Source organism: Opisthorchis viverrini (genome assembly GCF_000715545.1).
Source record: "Opisthorchis viverrini unplaced genomic scaffold opera_v5_54, whole genome shotgun sequence".
Classification (NCBI taxonomy): domain Eukaryota; kingdom Metazoa; phylum Platyhelminthes; class Trematoda; order Opisthorchiida; family Opisthorchiidae; genus Opisthorchis; species Opisthorchis viverrini.
In genome coordinates, this window is record NW_008751711.1 from 1,659,816 (window position 1) to 1,677,577 (window position 17,762).

General features: G+C 43.7%; 2 protein-coding genes across 2 annotated transcripts in view; one reads left to right on the forward strand and one right to left on the reverse strand.

The window, feature by feature from the left end:
* The window catches only part of T265_03735 (hypothetical protein), a gene marked incomplete at both ends in the record, with an annotated part of 102,565 nt that overhangs the window by 61,408 nt on the left and 23,395 nt on the right, over positions 1-17,762 (forward strand). The gene's annotated exons all lie outside the window — the stretch shown is intronic.
* The window catches only part of T265_03734 (hypothetical protein), a gene marked incomplete at both ends in the record, with an annotated part of 45,352 nt that overhangs the window by 15,798 nt on the left and 11,792 nt on the right, over positions 1-17,762 (reverse strand). The window contains 8 exons of the mRNA XM_009168281.1: positions 2,201-2,284; positions 7,536-7,751; positions 7,821-7,847; positions 9,702-9,906; positions 11,739-11,971; positions 14,407-14,437; positions 14,831-14,996; positions 15,987-16,347. Of these exons, the coding sequence (XP_009166545.1) occupies positions 2,201-2,284; positions 7,536-7,751; positions 7,821-7,847; positions 9,702-9,906; positions 11,739-11,971; positions 14,407-14,437; positions 14,831-14,996; positions 15,987-16,347 (1,323 nt within the window). The remainder of the gene's footprint in view (positions 1-2,200; positions 2,285-7,535; positions 7,752-7,820; positions 7,848-9,701; positions 9,907-11,738; positions 11,972-14,406; positions 14,438-14,830; positions 14,997-15,986; positions 16,348-17,762) is intronic.

A 17,762-nucleotide genomic window follows, 5' to 3' on the forward strand; every position in this document is an offset into this window, starting at 1 on the left:
GTCAGTGGCGTTCTTGTTGTCAGTTTCTATCCAGACTGCCTGAGTGAATGTCTGGAGGTGTAGGCACCTCGGAATGATTGTGTTAAGCTAGCACTAAGTCCCTCCCCCATCCACCTTTATTCTTTTCTTTACAATAAGGCTTTCAAATAAATCATTGTTGTACGGCAATGAGGCATCGGTGTTGAACACTGATGTCATGCTGTTGTTGTTGATGATGATGATGATGATGATGATGATGATGATGTTGACAATGATGATGATTCGGATGATGCTGATGATTCGGATGATGACGACGACGATGATGATGATGATGATGATGATGATGATGATGATGATGATGATGAAAGGTTAGGAACATTAAGGGCATTTTTTCGGGAAGCACACTATGAAATCTGGGTTCACAGAAAGTTCACATGCTTTTCATTATCGACATCACACAAAAAGGTAACGTTATTCTACACTAAACTAGTATACGCATCTAAAGGACGCAAATGCCTTCCGGAGACAAGTTGTTTTTACGTCACTGGCAAGTAGGAACGATTTTGAGGACAGTGAACAGAGTAAGATCTGTCGGGTAAGGACACGTACAACTGTGTCACTCAACATTCCACTTCAACTGGTCTCAATTGAGTTCATTCTTGTGTGTATCTGTGTATCTTCTGAGACATTTGCGCTTCAGAAAAGAAAAGATCTACGTTCTGATGTTCGATAGCGGGTACTGTGGTCCACAGGTACATTCACTTTTGATGGAATCTGGGTAGATTATCCCGACTATTGTTCCGACATCCACCGCCTTATCTCAACCGTCTCTAGTTATATTTAGATCGAATCTGCTTGAACACTGTTTGCGAAAGCCAAACTTCCAACACGATTGGCCATAATTCCGTTAACCATGATGGCTTCCAACATTTTTTGGACACAATTAGGACTGCTGATCGATATCTGGTTTGAACTACTCCGTCGCAACACATAAATGTTACTGTGCTCATTTCCTGTTCCCACACAAACACGTTGTGCTGAAGGAGGCCCCAGTGTTTCCAATAACAGTCCAGCTGGAGATTTCAAAAGTTTTGGATGCACATTATGCTCCTAGAAACACAAAAGAACTATTCTGATTCAAATGAATTTTCCACCCAAACTGAATCTGTATACGAGTAGAAAAGACGCTGACTTTAAGAAACAATCGAAAACGGACAGATATGATTGACTGGCTAACAAAGAGTGCTACTTGTCAGCCTTGATGCGTGGTAAAACATACAATGGGTTTAACATGTAATTTCGTCATCTTTTGGGTCCGATGACGCGCGGGTTGGTCAAGCGTGTCGAAATGAATGCTTAGACACATTGAGAAAACGATCGATTTATCAGGATGCCCTCCACTACAGATCAAGTAAATTAGTCACAAGCATGTAGTCACTTTTTGTGATGATATTTGAAGGGATTCTGCAAACATTTCCAACGTTTCCAAAAGGACCATTCCTCTCTGGGGTTATCATTTGTCCATGACAAAAATTCACAACATACGCATAGATCTTCGTACCACGAGGAAAGATGGTCGAATTGAAGACTCGTGAAACATATAGGCAAACAAGAGTCCCATTGTTTGTTGATCGGGTGGTTGTTGATCTGTTCGCCGAGCTTGGTAATTGGCTTGCAAGCGTTTCGTCACCATGTGAGGAGACATCATCGGTGCGCAGTTGGACGGGTACTTCTTCCTTGCCTGCGTGCGTTTATATAGCATTCGAACGCTATCTGTTATCTCCTGACGTGATTGGCTACTTAAAGAGTAACGAAGTTAGTGAATATATTGATTCGTTTGTGATCTTTGTTGGCGAACCTATCAAAAACCAATAAACTCACCCGAGCTACCAATATTTCAGCACATTACCAAACAAGGTCCTTCTGAATATAATAAAAATAATATTCGTTCATCTGTAACGCACTCTCGGTTCCTAGCTGCCATGTCACCCGACTGAAGCATGAGAGCAGAGATACTGCAAGGTTGTCCAGGCCTAGACGGGAGCAGACGAGAACCAAGAATATTCCAGTAATTAAATTGGTACCCTAATCACTAAGCTATTTCAAGCTCTCACTGAAAACTGGAGGCCAGATATCTGGTTAGGAAAAACTAGCCTGATAAAAACGCCTCTCTGTCAGATTTTCCTATGAGTGGAAAACGAAATCGCCTCTATTCTCATACCTCATGTCCGTATTCTCTTGCGCAGGCCAGCTGTAGAGGAGTTCGACCACCCTCCGAAGGTGAAACTTCAGTGGGCACTCGCACCTGAAAAAAGAAAGATGAAAACCAGTTATAGATCTAGATAGAGTTAATATATGCTCTGTTGACAACAAACAGGAATCGCTATACTTGGCGCACCAACAGGTGACCCTCTGATGTGAGTGGAATCCGTTAGTGACCACAACGTATAGAGAAGACTACACCCTCTATAGGCGTGCAACCCCGACTGGTTAATTCTCTGGCTGCATACTGGTAAGCCTGAGTTAGATGGATCGCAGGTTTACGGCTTCACAGATTTCTTCAGGTCACATGCAGAGAGTAAGTTACTGTTGAGTGTCACCCAAATTACATGTAGTTTCACTTAGTGGTGACCTGAGTGGAGGGGATTCGGTGTTGACACAGAAGCACGCGCTTCGTGTTAAAACAAGAAAGGTTCAACAGACACTTGCACACTAATCTGATCACAGAGTTCCGTGAGCAACCACTTCAAAGCTCATTAGGGTGAATCGCCCGAGAACCTCGTTCATGCTTGACACATACGAACAACAGAACAGCTTGATGGATTGCTTGTGGCCAGTAGCTCAAGTACAAACTACAGAAGTACAGTAAGTACTTCTGGCGTTTTGATAAATAGTTCAAAACAGCTTTTAGTGCGTTTGAATGGGGTGGGACAAATAGTATCAAAAAATAGAGGAAATTGAGAGAGGAACCCAGTGATTCTGATCTTGTTTTTCCGACTAGCCAGGCATCTACTCCGGCACAAACAATGTGCCCGTCGGCAACGCCTATGATGGTCAGTTAACCAGTATGTGGTTCTCTATGCCCCAGTTCAGCCTGCTGGAGCATAGCTATTTTGTTGAACTTACAGTCTCGTCTTGCTGTACCCTCCCTGTCGTAGTTGTACGGTTGGGTACCGTCCCTTCAACGTTCACGTTCAACCGCTTTACCAGAGTTTAGTTACCACCCCATCAATGTTTACCTTCAACCACTCACATAATTTGTTTAAACATGCATACCTAGTGTCATGAACATTCGCCCCACGGCTAACCGAGACTACTGGAATCTTATCCTAAGACAAACAATGCAAGCGTATCCTCACTCACAATGTATACGGAACAACGACAGCAGAATGCCGACGCTCGTCACTTCGCCTTGACCAGAGTCAATTGAAACCCACGCACGACTCACTGTACAGGAAAAGTCTGGACTCGATATCAATTTGAATGAAACGACAAAAAACAGGTCAGATTTCAACACGCTCGGTCAAGACTCGCATTCAGTTCAACTGCGTTCTGCAAACCTCGGCTGCATCTACTACAACTTATCAAACGAAGAACTCGATAAGTCTCATTCCTTTTTGTGAATTATGCAGTTGTACTAGTGTCTCAGGTAACCACTGTACATAACTGTTTACTGTTAGTGTTATTCACCTTCTGATATTACTTCGAGTAAACGATAATAGCACTGACAGTACCAATCATTTTGTTTGTGGCCCGGAACGGAGGAAAATCAAATACGGATGTGTAGACAAATTCAAGCGCCTTGAGAAGCAATGTGGATTTGATTGGTCTGAAGAAACTTATTCTTCAGTAGACATGTCAGAAAAAACGAGCAAGTGAACTTGCTCTTATTTGTTATGAGGGCTTTCACGGCCCAAGTGGTGTTTCCCTCCCTTAGATTCCCCAAACGACTTTTTGTGTATAATTCCATATTTGCTCAACTTTTCTAGGCAAGGATACTGCTCGTCCCCCAGTTATGCTACTTTTTGCGCTCACCCTGATCACTAAAAACTGACGCAACATGCACGTTTTTCAGCCTTCCATACACTTTAATTCAGCGTTATGGGCACGCCTGAAGGATTATAGAAACTAGTAGCTTCATTCGGCTAGTAAGGTATTTATGCTTGTTGTGAAACGACTACCCTCCTCACACTTTCCTTACGCAAATGAAGCCCGGTCGCTACGTGCTAAGGAGGTCAAAAGACTTTCAGTGTTTGACCATCGATGTCTTCGGAGCATGGGCGAATCTGGTAGGGACACCCGATCAATAATGCTCAAGTTCGTCGAATGGTATTAGGGAGAAATAACTCGCCCACAATAGATGAAATAACACACTGCATAGGTTGCGCTGGCTTGACCACGTGCTCCGTACGCCAGTCGGCCGACTTCATCGAAAGCTTCTTTTTGAAAAACTACACGAAGGATCGAAGTACGGAGGTTCATAACAGCAAACTCAGCTGCGTTGATCATTGTCCTCTCCCTGGGTGGAGACCTCCAGATTGTTCACATCAATATTTGTCAGACATAGCCCGGTCGCGCCACCCATGGCGCTCGTGCACCCAAGCTATTACCTTCAATTCATAGCTCTCTTCCCAATTCACCCACTTGACAGTCAACCGACAATGCTGTATTTACGCATCAACATATCAGCTCCCGCCTCCAATGTGCAGCTACCTCCCCAAATCATCGATGGACGAAATCGTGGTGGCTGCAACCACTGAACGACAATTACGCGGTTCTTACAGCTGATAATGATGATGACGATGATCGACGGCCCACCAGCTTCCTTTCCTAACAACGACCCTCCACGAAGTCGAGCACTAACAAATGAAATTCTCTTCATTTTATGGCTCGAATTTGTTTAGCATATCACCAAAGATCGCACTCCTGGTTTTCGTTTTTATCAGTGATTTCAATTTTTCTCGGGGGCAAATGTCCCGACGTCATACACATTAACTTCTAAGTGACTACTGATGTCGCTAAAGCATCAATGGGTATCCAAAGTTTCCGCCTAGTTACTTTGCAGCGAGTATACCCTGTTTACAATAGAGGAAAATGTTGGAAGCTCAGGCATCGTAAATGGTCGTTGGTTTGTTTGCTGAACTGAGCAATTTGCCCAGCTGAGCGAACGATCAAGTACGTTTTGTTCACTGAGACTTGGAAAGTGGCTTGCACAGCGTGTGGTGAGTGTTCTCGAAATTTCCATTGTTACCCTTGAGATATCCAACTTGGATAGAGCTGTTTTGTGCTGCATTTAGGAACTGACTTTAGTAAGCGATGAACTGAATTCCGAGATGTCTACAAAATAATCCGAAGGTGGCATAAAATGACCCGAAACATTTCAAGGTCGAAAAAAATAGGTGGTTGAATGTAAGTGCCGTATGGTATACGGTGAAACATTCAAAACAGAACACAGGCACAACACGGCAACAAGCGCGAACAACAGATATAAGGGACGAGTGAATAACACCGTGGTTGTTTGACTTACCCATTGCCCTACGAGCAAGCTATTGAGAAGTGGGTCCAGAAATACGTTTTTTTAAAACGCACTGTGACTTTTTTCTGAATACCAGAGTTCAAAGTCATCATAGCTACACCTTCTGTGATATACTGTGAACACATTTAAAATTAGCGTGATTCTGGTCCCAAGTATTTATTGCATTAAGACAATTGACGTCATCGATCCGAACCAGACCATTGGGGCTAGCAAGTTAACTGTCGATCAGGTGACATGTCCAAACAAACGATCTGATTGGTTGATCCATTGATTTCGTAGTTGTCAGTAAAATTTGCTCATTGGTTGATCATCTGCACTCGGACGAGCAACAGCTTACCGAATTGAACTCAGTGCGTCTGTTCGATCACGTGTTCGCTGTCAGATTGTCATTCTCAAGAACTGGAGGCGATGAGACAGTTTTTGTTGAGAATAGACCCGAGCCTAGGCAACGCTGCTGGCAGACAACACAAGTCAGACCAGCTCGATTTCACGTTCAAACGGCATTAGGCCAGATTAACAGGAAAATGTCAGCAAGCGCATATGGTTTGAGCTTGAGAAAACTCAGTGGTTCAGATGCGACCTTACTGATCAGAAGGTCCGTCTTTCGAAACCAATAATTGCACCTAGATTTCCCCTGCCTACCCTTCGGCAATCTGACCATATCTCAGCCCTCTTGTTTTTTGGATGGCATGGCAGCTAGAAGCCAACACATGGTGCCGCAGCTGAATTTTGGACACAAATCATCCGCTATCTGAATTTTCTTGGCTAGTGCCAATCTCCCTGACATCTTGACCGAAGTTTTTCTAATAGGCTCAGGAACTTTCTTCATGTTAAGCGCTCATTTTTAGTAGAGGGTGACCGATACCACTGTTGAACAACATCGCTGATAGCTAATGGCTTGCAGGATGTCCGCACGTCTTTAATTGTTCATACAGTGACGTTCATATTTAGAGTTTCCCGCTGCAAAGTTTGAATTGCGAAAATGCTGGTGGCCTAAATCCGCCGAGAGTTCGAAGATGTATTCTCACTGAATATTGATCTTTTTCGTTACACACCTGTGGTAACTGTGCCTAGAAATCTTAACAGATCTGTCAATCTCTGATACACCCACTGAACAATCACCAACATACACCCCCAAAAAAAACAGTTCCGTTCTGTTATTTCTTGCTGCTCCTTTTTGGTTATCGATTCTTCCGGCTGTAGATTACTCAACGAAGTACACCTTTTCTTCGACACTTGCGTATTAGTACACTCAATGCATCCGACAGACTTTGAATATATTATCGAATTCGCGCCGCTTTGTTGTACTAACCCAGGCTTTTTCGGTTGCTAGTAAACAACCTTCCGACAGCCTTAAGAGTACAAATTTTGACCGGTTAAATACGACTTGAAAACATTAAATTGTCACTACCTTGATTTTCACTCGGAGAGCAAATGTTTGATCCAGATTAAATTGCACAACGTGGAGAATAAACTTCAAACTATTGGAATTGTAAACGCTTTTGACGAAGATTTTGTCTCGTAAGTGGTAAGTGGAGCTTCTGAGAGCATTTAAGGGGAACGTCTGAGAAGTTGTCACTCGAAGATCTGGTCAGCACGTGACCACGTGATATGGATTCCGTGACTGAAGGATGAGTGGTGTTATATCCTGTCTAAATGCGGGCTAGCCACACGGCTACTCAACCGCTTGTGGCCGATTGGGCGCTAAGTGATCAGACTACCATCTAAGAGGTCACTAGTTCGAGACCACATTTACAGAAACAAATTTTCATCAAGACTAACAGTTCATTCAACACGGATTTTTCTGTACTTCACGAAAGAACACTTTTCTCAGCCAATGATTCAAATGGACCGTCTACAAGTCTGTCATTGCATAAAAACCGAATACAGCCATAACATTATATTATCCAAAAAAACACATCCGAGGTTTTATTTCAATTTTTTGGTTCACGAAACAATGTCCATACTTTTTCACAATTATGTTGACGGTGTTTTTAATCAAACAATTCACCTATCTCACCGTGCTTTCTGACTCGTGGTTTGATGACTGGATCGTAAAACTTTGGTCAGGAGCTGCTTGGGCATCTGGATTGGCCCCGGCCTCCAACAGCATTTGGACCATCCGGACACCTTTCTTGCCGGGTAAAAGTACTGCATAGTGAAGTGGAGTCAGTCCATCCAGGCTCAGCACGGGAGAAGTCTGAGGTTGCGCGGATTCCTCGGTGAAATCAGGAACCTAGGTTAAATTGATGCATTTGTAAATGGCCGAAAAAATAATCGAACTGCGTTCGACAGGCGTATGTACCTGGCTCATGATCAGGATACATCCAAACTGGAGAAAAGAGTGGATTACAGTAAATTCCAGTCTATCCTGACATTTCCTTTAGGAAGACAGAGTTACCCAAAAGTCGCCTGGCCGACTGATCCTGAAATGGGCCTTGCCGTCAGTGTGCAACACTATTTTGTCGTCACCCGGCGAACTTATTCACGTCTACTCCTGACTGACTGACTGACTGACTGACTGACTTACTTACTTACTGCCTGACTGACTGACTGCCTGACTGCCTGACTGACAGATAGACCGACTGACTGACTGACGGACCGACATCAGGGAAACAGGTACACGACAAGTATTGAGTGATGGACACTAATTGTCTCTGCCACTGACGTGAATGGTCGTCAGGATAGCTGCTGAATTGTTCGTGGAGCCCCTGCCTTGCCTCCTCTCGATATGTGCCCACTCCATATACGTAGGTGTCGTTGTGTTAGTATCATCAGTCTCGTTTTAGAGGACATGCGAATTGTTCTAGTTAGGTATATTGAACCAACCAAAGTGTTGTGCTTGCCTCAGAGGACGGGTGTCTCAGCGGATGGAGACATTTTTGAAAAAGGCCCGAAAAAGTGCCCTGATTAAAAATCCCCTATTCCCGCTTCGATTCCCGCGCTGTATGTTCTGGATCTTTCCTAAATGTTTGTGTCCAGTAAATCCAATCAGAATGTGCTCAGCTATGAGTGAAGGACCAATCAGCTAATGCCTTCAGCAATCGCTAAAAGCTGTTTGATATCTGACTTGCTGCACACCCCTTGACAGACAGTTTCGCGGTACATATTATGGCGTTCCTGAAAAAAACTTGAAGTGACCAAATATTGCAGGAGAGTCGCCGCTGAAACAGTTGCATATGATTAAATTGAGAATAACAGTCTCTTAGCTTGACTGTGGGGCCTAACATTCAGAGAAACAGCATGTCACATCTTTTGAGTTCATCGGATAAACGCACGAGGCAGCCACCGGAGAGAACAAAATTGGTACATAGTAATGGTTGTCTAAAAGGGGAAGTTATCGGGCCTATGAGACCCCGTTCAATCTTCCGTCAAAAGTTGGGCATAACTTTTGGTGTCCATGCGAGAAAACCGGGCAAAACAGTCGAGCATGGCAACTTCAGATTCCCTCAATGACAGCACCACTGATGCAGAGTGCTGCTGATTCAACATCCGAATGAATCCAGCTTCTTGAACACTGAGGCAGTTTTCGACACCTCATCACTGTTTGTGACAGGGGGCAAAATTTGGTTGATTTAACTGGTAGAGCAGAACATCACTCAATGGCCGTCTGGATGGACTCCCCCTTTGTCACGTTGCCTAAAGTTTTCCAGACTTCGAAAACCAGCCACATGGCAACATTTCCAGTGGTCTAATCATCTGACACGGGTATCTGTGAGGCTATAGGATGATTCTATGCCGCCACGCGTATTAAAACGCATTCGACCTTGAAACAGATGCAGTTTGGCTGCCTGTCAGAATACCGGTGCGTGTATAAGTTCGTAAGAGTGGTGCAACCCACTCACATCGTGCAAGTAACCGCTTGTTTTTCCCTAACAGAGGTCAGTTTTCACTAGTTCTGCTGTGTTTCGTAGGTGAGTTGTCGTGTCGTAAGGTATTGAAAAACATTGCATGTTGGGAAAAATGGGATGAAATTAGCTTCATACAGACCACTGAAGGCATTTTATATTCTATTGTCAGTTGTATGTATGTCTTGGCAAATTGGTTTCGGAGGTACCCATCCCGAATGATAATGGAAGTACGTCAGGGACAACGGAGAATTTAGTCCTTATGAATAATGCTCTGAGACTGTCCGAATTCGAACTCATGCTCAACACCGAGTCAACATAACTGGATTCAAACTTACCTCACATACAGACTGTTCGACACATTTCTCTCTGTCCACTTCCAGAGACGCATTGACCTGAGCGCCATGACGTAGCAGGCGTCTCACCATTGAAATGTCCGCCCAACGAACAGCCGTGAACAATGAGGGAATGGGTTGTGCGGCCATGTTTGGGTCCGCCCCTCGTTGCAACAACAATCCGATCATGCGTACAATCTGATTTTTCCTGAAGAGGTTCCACCGTGAAGAGTAGAACATTTTCGAAGAAACAAAGAGCAAACAGTACAATAAAATGTGATAATCATTCGGCTCTGACGCCCTTTTGATACATAGCTGCCATGTCACCAGAAGGAAGTAGGAGGCTTCCCAAATTCTATACAGGAGCACTGCGGTTAGATTCGAACGACGGAACTTGAGGTCAAAGAGGATTTTCGAGAGGTCTTCAAGGAGCAGAGCCGCATGAAATGCGGTTATACAGTCATTGCAACGTAACATCAATCACTCGTATCCATAGGTTTTGTTCGTATGATACTTTGAAGTGAAGTCTGATGGATTCCTTTCGGTGTTTTGCCGCGACAAGTGAATTTTTTCTTACCCTTATTACCAGCAGTCTATAAACAGCTCGAAGTGAGTAAAGTTCACCCGATGAGTGGAACTTCCATCTAAGAAGTCGCCTATTGAGAAACCACGTGACCACTTGATGTGGGTCCCATGATTGGAGGATAAGAGGTGCTATATCCTCTCCATATGTGCGAGAAATTCACACTGCTACTCAGCTGGAACGGTTAATTTCCAATCTACTTGCCCATTGGTTGCAGGTTGGAGACCCCTGGAGCTGCGTGAGGTGCGCACTGCTGGTGATTCCCAATAAGAATGAAACAGCCGTACAGTGCTTCTCGGCTTTTCAGCATAGAAGTCTCAGTCTATTTTGAATATCACCCATCTTTATCAGACAAGCATGCTTTTATTACTCCGTACGTTGCAAATATCACAGTGCTCTGCTGGCTAGGCATCATAGAAGTCTCAGTCTATTTTGAATATCATCCATCTTTATCAGGCAAGCATGCTTTTATTACTCCGTACGTTACGAATATCACAGTGCTCTGCTGGCTAGGCATTGAAACGTAATCAAATGCGCTTGTATGCTGGTTCAGTGCATCATGTGTGATTTTAACTTCGCCTTGTCAGGATTCCATCTATTCCAATGTTTTTTCTTCTGTACATATTGGATTTTATTGATCGGTGACCGACGGATAACTCTCATTGGTCTATATATGCTCTGAACTATCTTCATTCGGTTACTTGATATCGCCCAATCGTTGATTAGCTGATGATGCCGAATCTGATATACTGACAGAACAAACGTCGTGTATATGTCGCACCAGACCTTCAGACCAATCGATATATCATGACTGAACACCACTCATATATGAGTTGTTTATCTGTTGGAAATAATCAAGATCGGCTTATCTGATGACCAGGATGTCGGTTTTACCTCTCTCGTCTCGGTGAGCCGATCGGAAAATCCAAGACCAGTCACAGCATAGGTACCCCAAAGCTGAATGATAGGATTACTGCCGAGCTCTAGCCTATTGAATGTCTGACACGACNTTACTGCTCATGCGGAGTCGTGAAACACTTTCCCTTGAACCGAGCATCCTGGCTTCACTACCACGCATCTGGCGATATATATTTATTTGTAAGTTGTCGTGGTACTAACGGGAGAACCAATTGAAATCCTTGCCTATACTAATTCAAGCTAGTATTATCCTTCATTCAGACAACTAGGCTGAAACACATTGGAGTGGTACTTGTGCATTGGTAGTGTGCATTAGTTCTACCGTATGGATCCCGCGGGTAATTTCAGCGTAATCCTATCATAAAGACTGGGTCTCAAGATCGTGCCTTAAAATCACCCGGGAATTCATATGATCTCAGACAGTAAAGTGGCCCGCGCCATTTTGAAGGCCGCAGTTACAACAGTAAAACAAACAAAATGTTACTCGTTAAACTTTTGTTAACTGGGTGCAACTAATTTGATTTTTTAAAAGAACTCACTGCACCAACAGGAAAGCCTTCTGATTCACCGCAGACTGGCATTCGCCAACCGAATCGGATGACGTCTGAGTATCCATTGTGCCCTCTCGGCTCAAGGTTGACGGCGTAAGGGACTGTTTGGACAGAAAAAATCTGTTCCTGGACAGTCCTCTTGCCACAGCACTGATGGCTTCGGCAGAAGCTTCCTTGGTAGGCCAATCGATTAAAGGGTGTTTAGAATGAGGGGATTCTTCCTACAGATAAAGAAGGCGAGAGTTAAGGCCAGCTTAGACTCTGTTTAGAGGAGTCCCCAAGTGAAACGTCTACATCAAACTACATCATGGCTTGGGCATCTGTATATCTGAACATTTCAGAGCATTGGTCAGAAACTTGTAACCAAACGGCGAACTATTTAGACATCAGCCGGAAGGTCGGATGTACATCTTACCGTAAAGCTTCACAAGCTGGGCACTACTGTTGCAAGGAAGAAGGCTTTTGCTGTGGAGTTGTTTACTAGGAAATGCCAACTGACCAGTTAAAGACTATTGGACAGGGAAGCAAAACTCTCATATGCATCTTGTTTACAAAAACTGAACATCCATCTTCTCTTGAACACGTCTTCCTGAACTTTCCCGGATATTCATTGACTGTTGTTCAAATCCAAGCAAATGCTACCGAGTGACTCCACAAATTCCGCAGTAGATCCCCCTTTTCAAGAGACGCAAAGCGAATTTACAAGAAGAAAACTTACTACTCGCGTGGCCCCCCATCAGTAGTATCACCGATACTTTGTTAATTCCTAGGTGGCGAGAAACATGTGTACAGTCTTTTTGGATTTTTAGTGCAGACCAACCGCATTCTTGGAATTGAATCCCAGTCGGAATTTCAGTCTTTTCATTATTGAGAACCCTCAAGTAACCATAAAACTTCGAATTCGCATCATCCTTCTATCTTTCGAAGCATTAAGCACGTGACCAGACCATGTGAATTGCACAAATAAAAGATCATAGTGCCTGGATCTCGTCTAGGTGTAAAGTACCACCCTGTTGATCAACCTCTGGCCGTTGGATTTTTCGACACCTTCCTGCTCTTGCAGGTTCGAATCCCTGAGAAGACTCGTAGGATGTGACACGCTAATACTTCCCACTAAAGGTGAAACAGTTGATATTTCTTCTGGGTTTCTAGGCAGATTTGACTTTTCAAATGGGACTTCGTACCGCATGTTAAGTCAACCATCCGATAGTCACCCGGAAAAGGCAGGAAGTGGTGGATAGGCTTTTCATTCTTATTGAAAATTTTCAACAGTACGAATTCCACGAAACTTTGTGGAGTTTTTTAATCCGCGACCTCTCATCTACTAGCTTCATTTCTCCTTCTAGAATCACCATTTCGACAAAGCAACAAACGTCAGAATCCACAAGTTTCAAAGAAAGGCAGAATAACACCTATTCACTAAGCTTCGTGGATCTTGCCGTAATCTAGTACAAATTGTCGATTACTTGAATCGGAAGATAATATGGGAGAACTGTGTGTAAACACAATCTGCTGTAAACTTTTCGAATGTCTGAAACTTTTTTGTCCCCGAGTCAGTCAGCTTCGCTCCACCGACTAGTTCACATCGTTTGATGATGAACTGGCGGGCGCTGTCATGAACACTCACGAAATGTGATTGGTCGAAAGTGGGACCCAGTTATTTTAACCACCGTACACCCAGCAGAGCAATTCAACCGGAATCAGTCCAGTGAATTTATAGTTTTTCTTCCCCAAGGAGAGTGAATTTACTACGCAGGCTTCAGTGAATAAACTGTACAGGACAAACTGTCATTCTCTATATCACGCGCTACGTTTTGCAACCTATTTTAACGCATAAACTGGCAGCTGCTTAATTCAGACTGATTTATTTGAACTGCTAATTTCGTCACGATTTCGCTGGTTCTATGTAATCGCAATGGCAAATGTATTTGGCTCTCGAGGCATCTTGCCGATCGTTGTCGTGAACAATGCCCTGCTTTCGGTTGAGTCAACACACAATCACTGAGTGCAACATCGCAGGCAAGTCCCATTCATAAGAGGATGTCTCACATAGTAGACAAATATTTCGTATCAGTAATAAACACACTACTCACAAGGTTGCTGAAAACACTTTGACATACCATGACCGGTTTCACCCAACCTGGGACACATCAGATATTCGCAGTTTTTGACTTTACGTCAATCTTATGTTTGAAGACTGATTTTGACACCAATTTGGTTTGGAAAACTCTCTTGAACCTCAGTAGTGCGTTACGCCTACAATGTTTATTTCGATATCCCGGATATCGTGCTAAATTAAAGATGTGGCTTCCCGGTGCAGCATATCCACTAGGAGATGGAAATCATATAAAAGAGATTATTCTGGGACTAGGTGGGTCACTAACGACAACTTAAATCGTCTCCTCGTCTCCTCGTTTGTCGAGGAAACAAGGTAATTTTCTGCTTAGCTCCTACTGCGAAGTTTTTCAGTTGCGTAACTATGACTGGTGGTCGCTTGACACTGTTGTGAACCGAGAAGCAACTGAAATTCGCCCAGACATCCCAGTCAAGACAGAAAACTCGGTGGGTTGCTTCTGAAGATTAACTACTCAGGGGACAACATTTCTTCACATGGTATTCCCAACTGGTCAGAATCATTCATACGACAACAACTCACCTGCACAACTGCATCCTTCATTTCTTGTACCCTAAAACAAAATGCAAACTGTGATTACCTTTTTGCGCGTGAAGTTGGGATCTTCAGATAATAATTTGGCTTTTGTACGGTGACCAAAATTCATTTTTAAAAATCAACCGCCATCTACGCCTGTCTGAGTTGCAAATTCGTAAGACCCTGTACCAACTTATTTTATGACTACGGACCTTATTGCAGGTAGTCAACGCTCGTATGGTCGTGCTTCACCTCATTTTTGTTCCGTTTCCATCATTAAAACTTGGGTATATATATTCTCTGGTCGCAAAACACCAAGTTTTTTGTGCGTCGGACTAAGGAAATCTACTTTGGGTGGCCAGAAAACGGTACTGAAGTGACCACAATCGTAATCAGGAGCTAATGGAAAGCGCGATGCGCGATTACTCACCGCTGCCGCGCTGATTCACGCAAATCCAACTGTTTGTTCAAACGCGTGAGACATTCGGTGAAACGCTCGAAGGAGGGTAACTTCATTTCTGGTTGTTCTATTGTAGCCGCCTGTTCCCTGTCCTTGACCCACTGACTTTCGGTGATGGGCTTCAAGGCTGTCGCAGCTGTTTGGGATAAAGGATGAAAAAACGCAATTTTGAAAGTGAATACTTATTTCGGTTATAAGCATCCATCTACAAACAAAGATTGATTGATTGGCTCTGTCGGATTCTGGTGGTTGATCAGTTGGCAGTTGATCTGTTCGCCCAGCTTGGCAATTGGCTTGCAAACGTTTCGCCCCCAGTCGAGGAGACATCGTCAGTGCGCAGTTGAATGGGTGTCGGATTCCATAGAACAAACGTTTATATTTCCAGTAATTTGTTTCAGCATGAAGCTGCAAGCAGGAAAAGAGTACTTCTGTCCCAAAAGTGATCGTTCTCCGTGCGTCTTCAAAGATGAGTTCGCATGAATACTATTCATTGCTCTGAGGTGCTACGACGCCGCTATCGTTGATGTGGTTCAAATGCTGTCATCAAGAAATCATAACAAGACGATACGATCTGTGCAAAGCACATATTTGCACCACACTTCCTACAAGATAAACTGCTCAAGGTTACTGGAAAGCAGTATGAAGTCCAAACATTTGAGGAAAGAGGAAGGAGAAAGAAGGGAAGATGTAAAACACTTTTACCGAACAAAGGTTTTGGTGGTAAACAGGAAAAGGCCTCTTCATTTCAAAGTAAATTTTACCGAAAGATAAAACCTCTCATGTTGCAGGGTCTCACGTCTCTCTTTCGAACACTCCTGAATAGTTTCACTGACATTTAAATTTCTAGGTTTATGTAGTCAGATGATCTAGATTTAGAATAGGGGGTTTGTGGCTCAGGTTGTTCACACTTCCGAGTTTTCCACTTTTGTTTGAGATGCTTCCTCAAAAATCGAGGTGGTATCACCAGTCCGAAGAGGAGCGCATCTGTGCGTTAATAAACGTTCCTTCAGTCAGTCAGGAAGTCATATCGCAGAACACTGTCGCCACAAAAATGCCCAAGAGAAAGAAACAAAGACACCTAGCACCCGTCTTTGGTGAATGTTAGACACATACATGGGACGCGTACCTTTTGTGGGCGATTTTTGAGCATAGAGTTTGTGCATTTGAGCTAGCTTTGCCAATTCTCGTTGTTTCTCGTCATCTACGATGGCCAAATCCTTTAGGTGGATTGTCACCTCGGCCTGATGTAGAAAAGTGCTGCCATCGTGCGTTTCACCTTCTGAGTGCAGTTCACTTTCACTTTCGGGAGCGTCGAATCGAATGAGATGGTGATTGGCTTGTGAACCAGCTTGGTCTGCAAGTTGTTGCATCGCCCGGCTGTAAAACAAGAACGCCAGGCCAAGAGCAGTCACACCTTCGTCTGTCATTTGGTTCACATTAGCTCCGAAATCCAGCAACACGTTCACAAGCGTTTCGTTCCACGCCAGCTGAAAACAAATAACGCGGGGGAACCAGCGGGTAGTCAGGACTGATGGTATGCGCACACCAAATGAGCGATATTTGTCCATTCCCCTTAGCTTGTGAGCGAATTTCACTGAAGATCCACTCAGGCATTGGTTTGTAAAACATGACTCGCTGTATCGATCCATCGATCAATCTTGAATTAGACAGCTGGGCGAGCATTCATACTCAGCTGGCATCGTAATCGATTACTACTCGCTTTGCGGGTTTGTTGGGAACCGTTTGGCTAAAGACACCTCAACTGGGACCTCAAAACCCACTTGCACAGAATAGACTACTCGTCTCGGGCGACGCAGCATTAACAAGATAGACGGTCACTTCTGAGTTGCCTCCAAACAAAAAAGTCAACCTGAGTAATCAGACTACTGTTGACTCCTGTTCAACAGTCCTTATCAAACATGAAGACGTCTTTTAGTAGCTAGTCTACGGGGTTACTAATTTATTCCTTCATTCGTATGTACGTAGGCACTGATACCCGCTAGCTTACAGACAGTTTGATGCATATAACCAGTGAGAACGGCGCGTATTCAAACACATGAAAGTGTGATCAGCGAATATCTTGACAGTTGAAGCCATGTAGAAATAAAAGTCCGAGGAATGATTCACATTCTACAGGGGCATTACAATGTAAGTTTCTGACAATTTTGTTTCGACTGGCGTCCTGAAGAGGTGGAGATCAGTGTCGCTGAACTCCGGAATTTCAAGCACTCATTGGTTTGGACATGTAGAACAGACAAATTGGTGTCCACTCTCTGCCAGAAGGCATATGAACAATATACCGTCAATCTGCTCACAACTACCCATGCACAAAGAGGCATTGTTTGGAATTCAGATATGAAGTACACCCGAATTTCAGGTACGCATGCACATTCTGGGTCCATGTACAGACAGAAAATGGATGTCTAGCATCATTTGATTAGTGTTTGTTTTTCCAGCCACGGAAATCCTGGGCTCATTATGTCTGAGGAAGTAAACATATTTTGTCCTATACTAGCATTGCTTGGGGTCAGAAAGTTTCTCTCTTATTGTATTCTCTGAGGTCGGGGAGAAACAACACGAGCTGCCGTGGATGTTGACAGGGTTGATCAGTTCGTCAAACTCAGTAGATGCTACTTAGCTTCAGGAGTTCTTAGTGCCAAGAAACTTGCACGCTAAAGAGGCCAGAGTAGACAAAGTAGACTAATAAAAAATTAGCATAGTGGCCGTCTGCTTCCAGAAAAGTCACCTCAGGTAGTCAAACAAAGTCAATTTTTCTGTAAAGTTGTCCCCTCTCAGGATAGTCTCTCCAGAAGTAAAGCAATTTCGTCATCATCAAAGAAAGAAATATCAGTGTTGACGATGAAGTTTCACTGCTGTACAACCACAAAAAGATTACTCAACT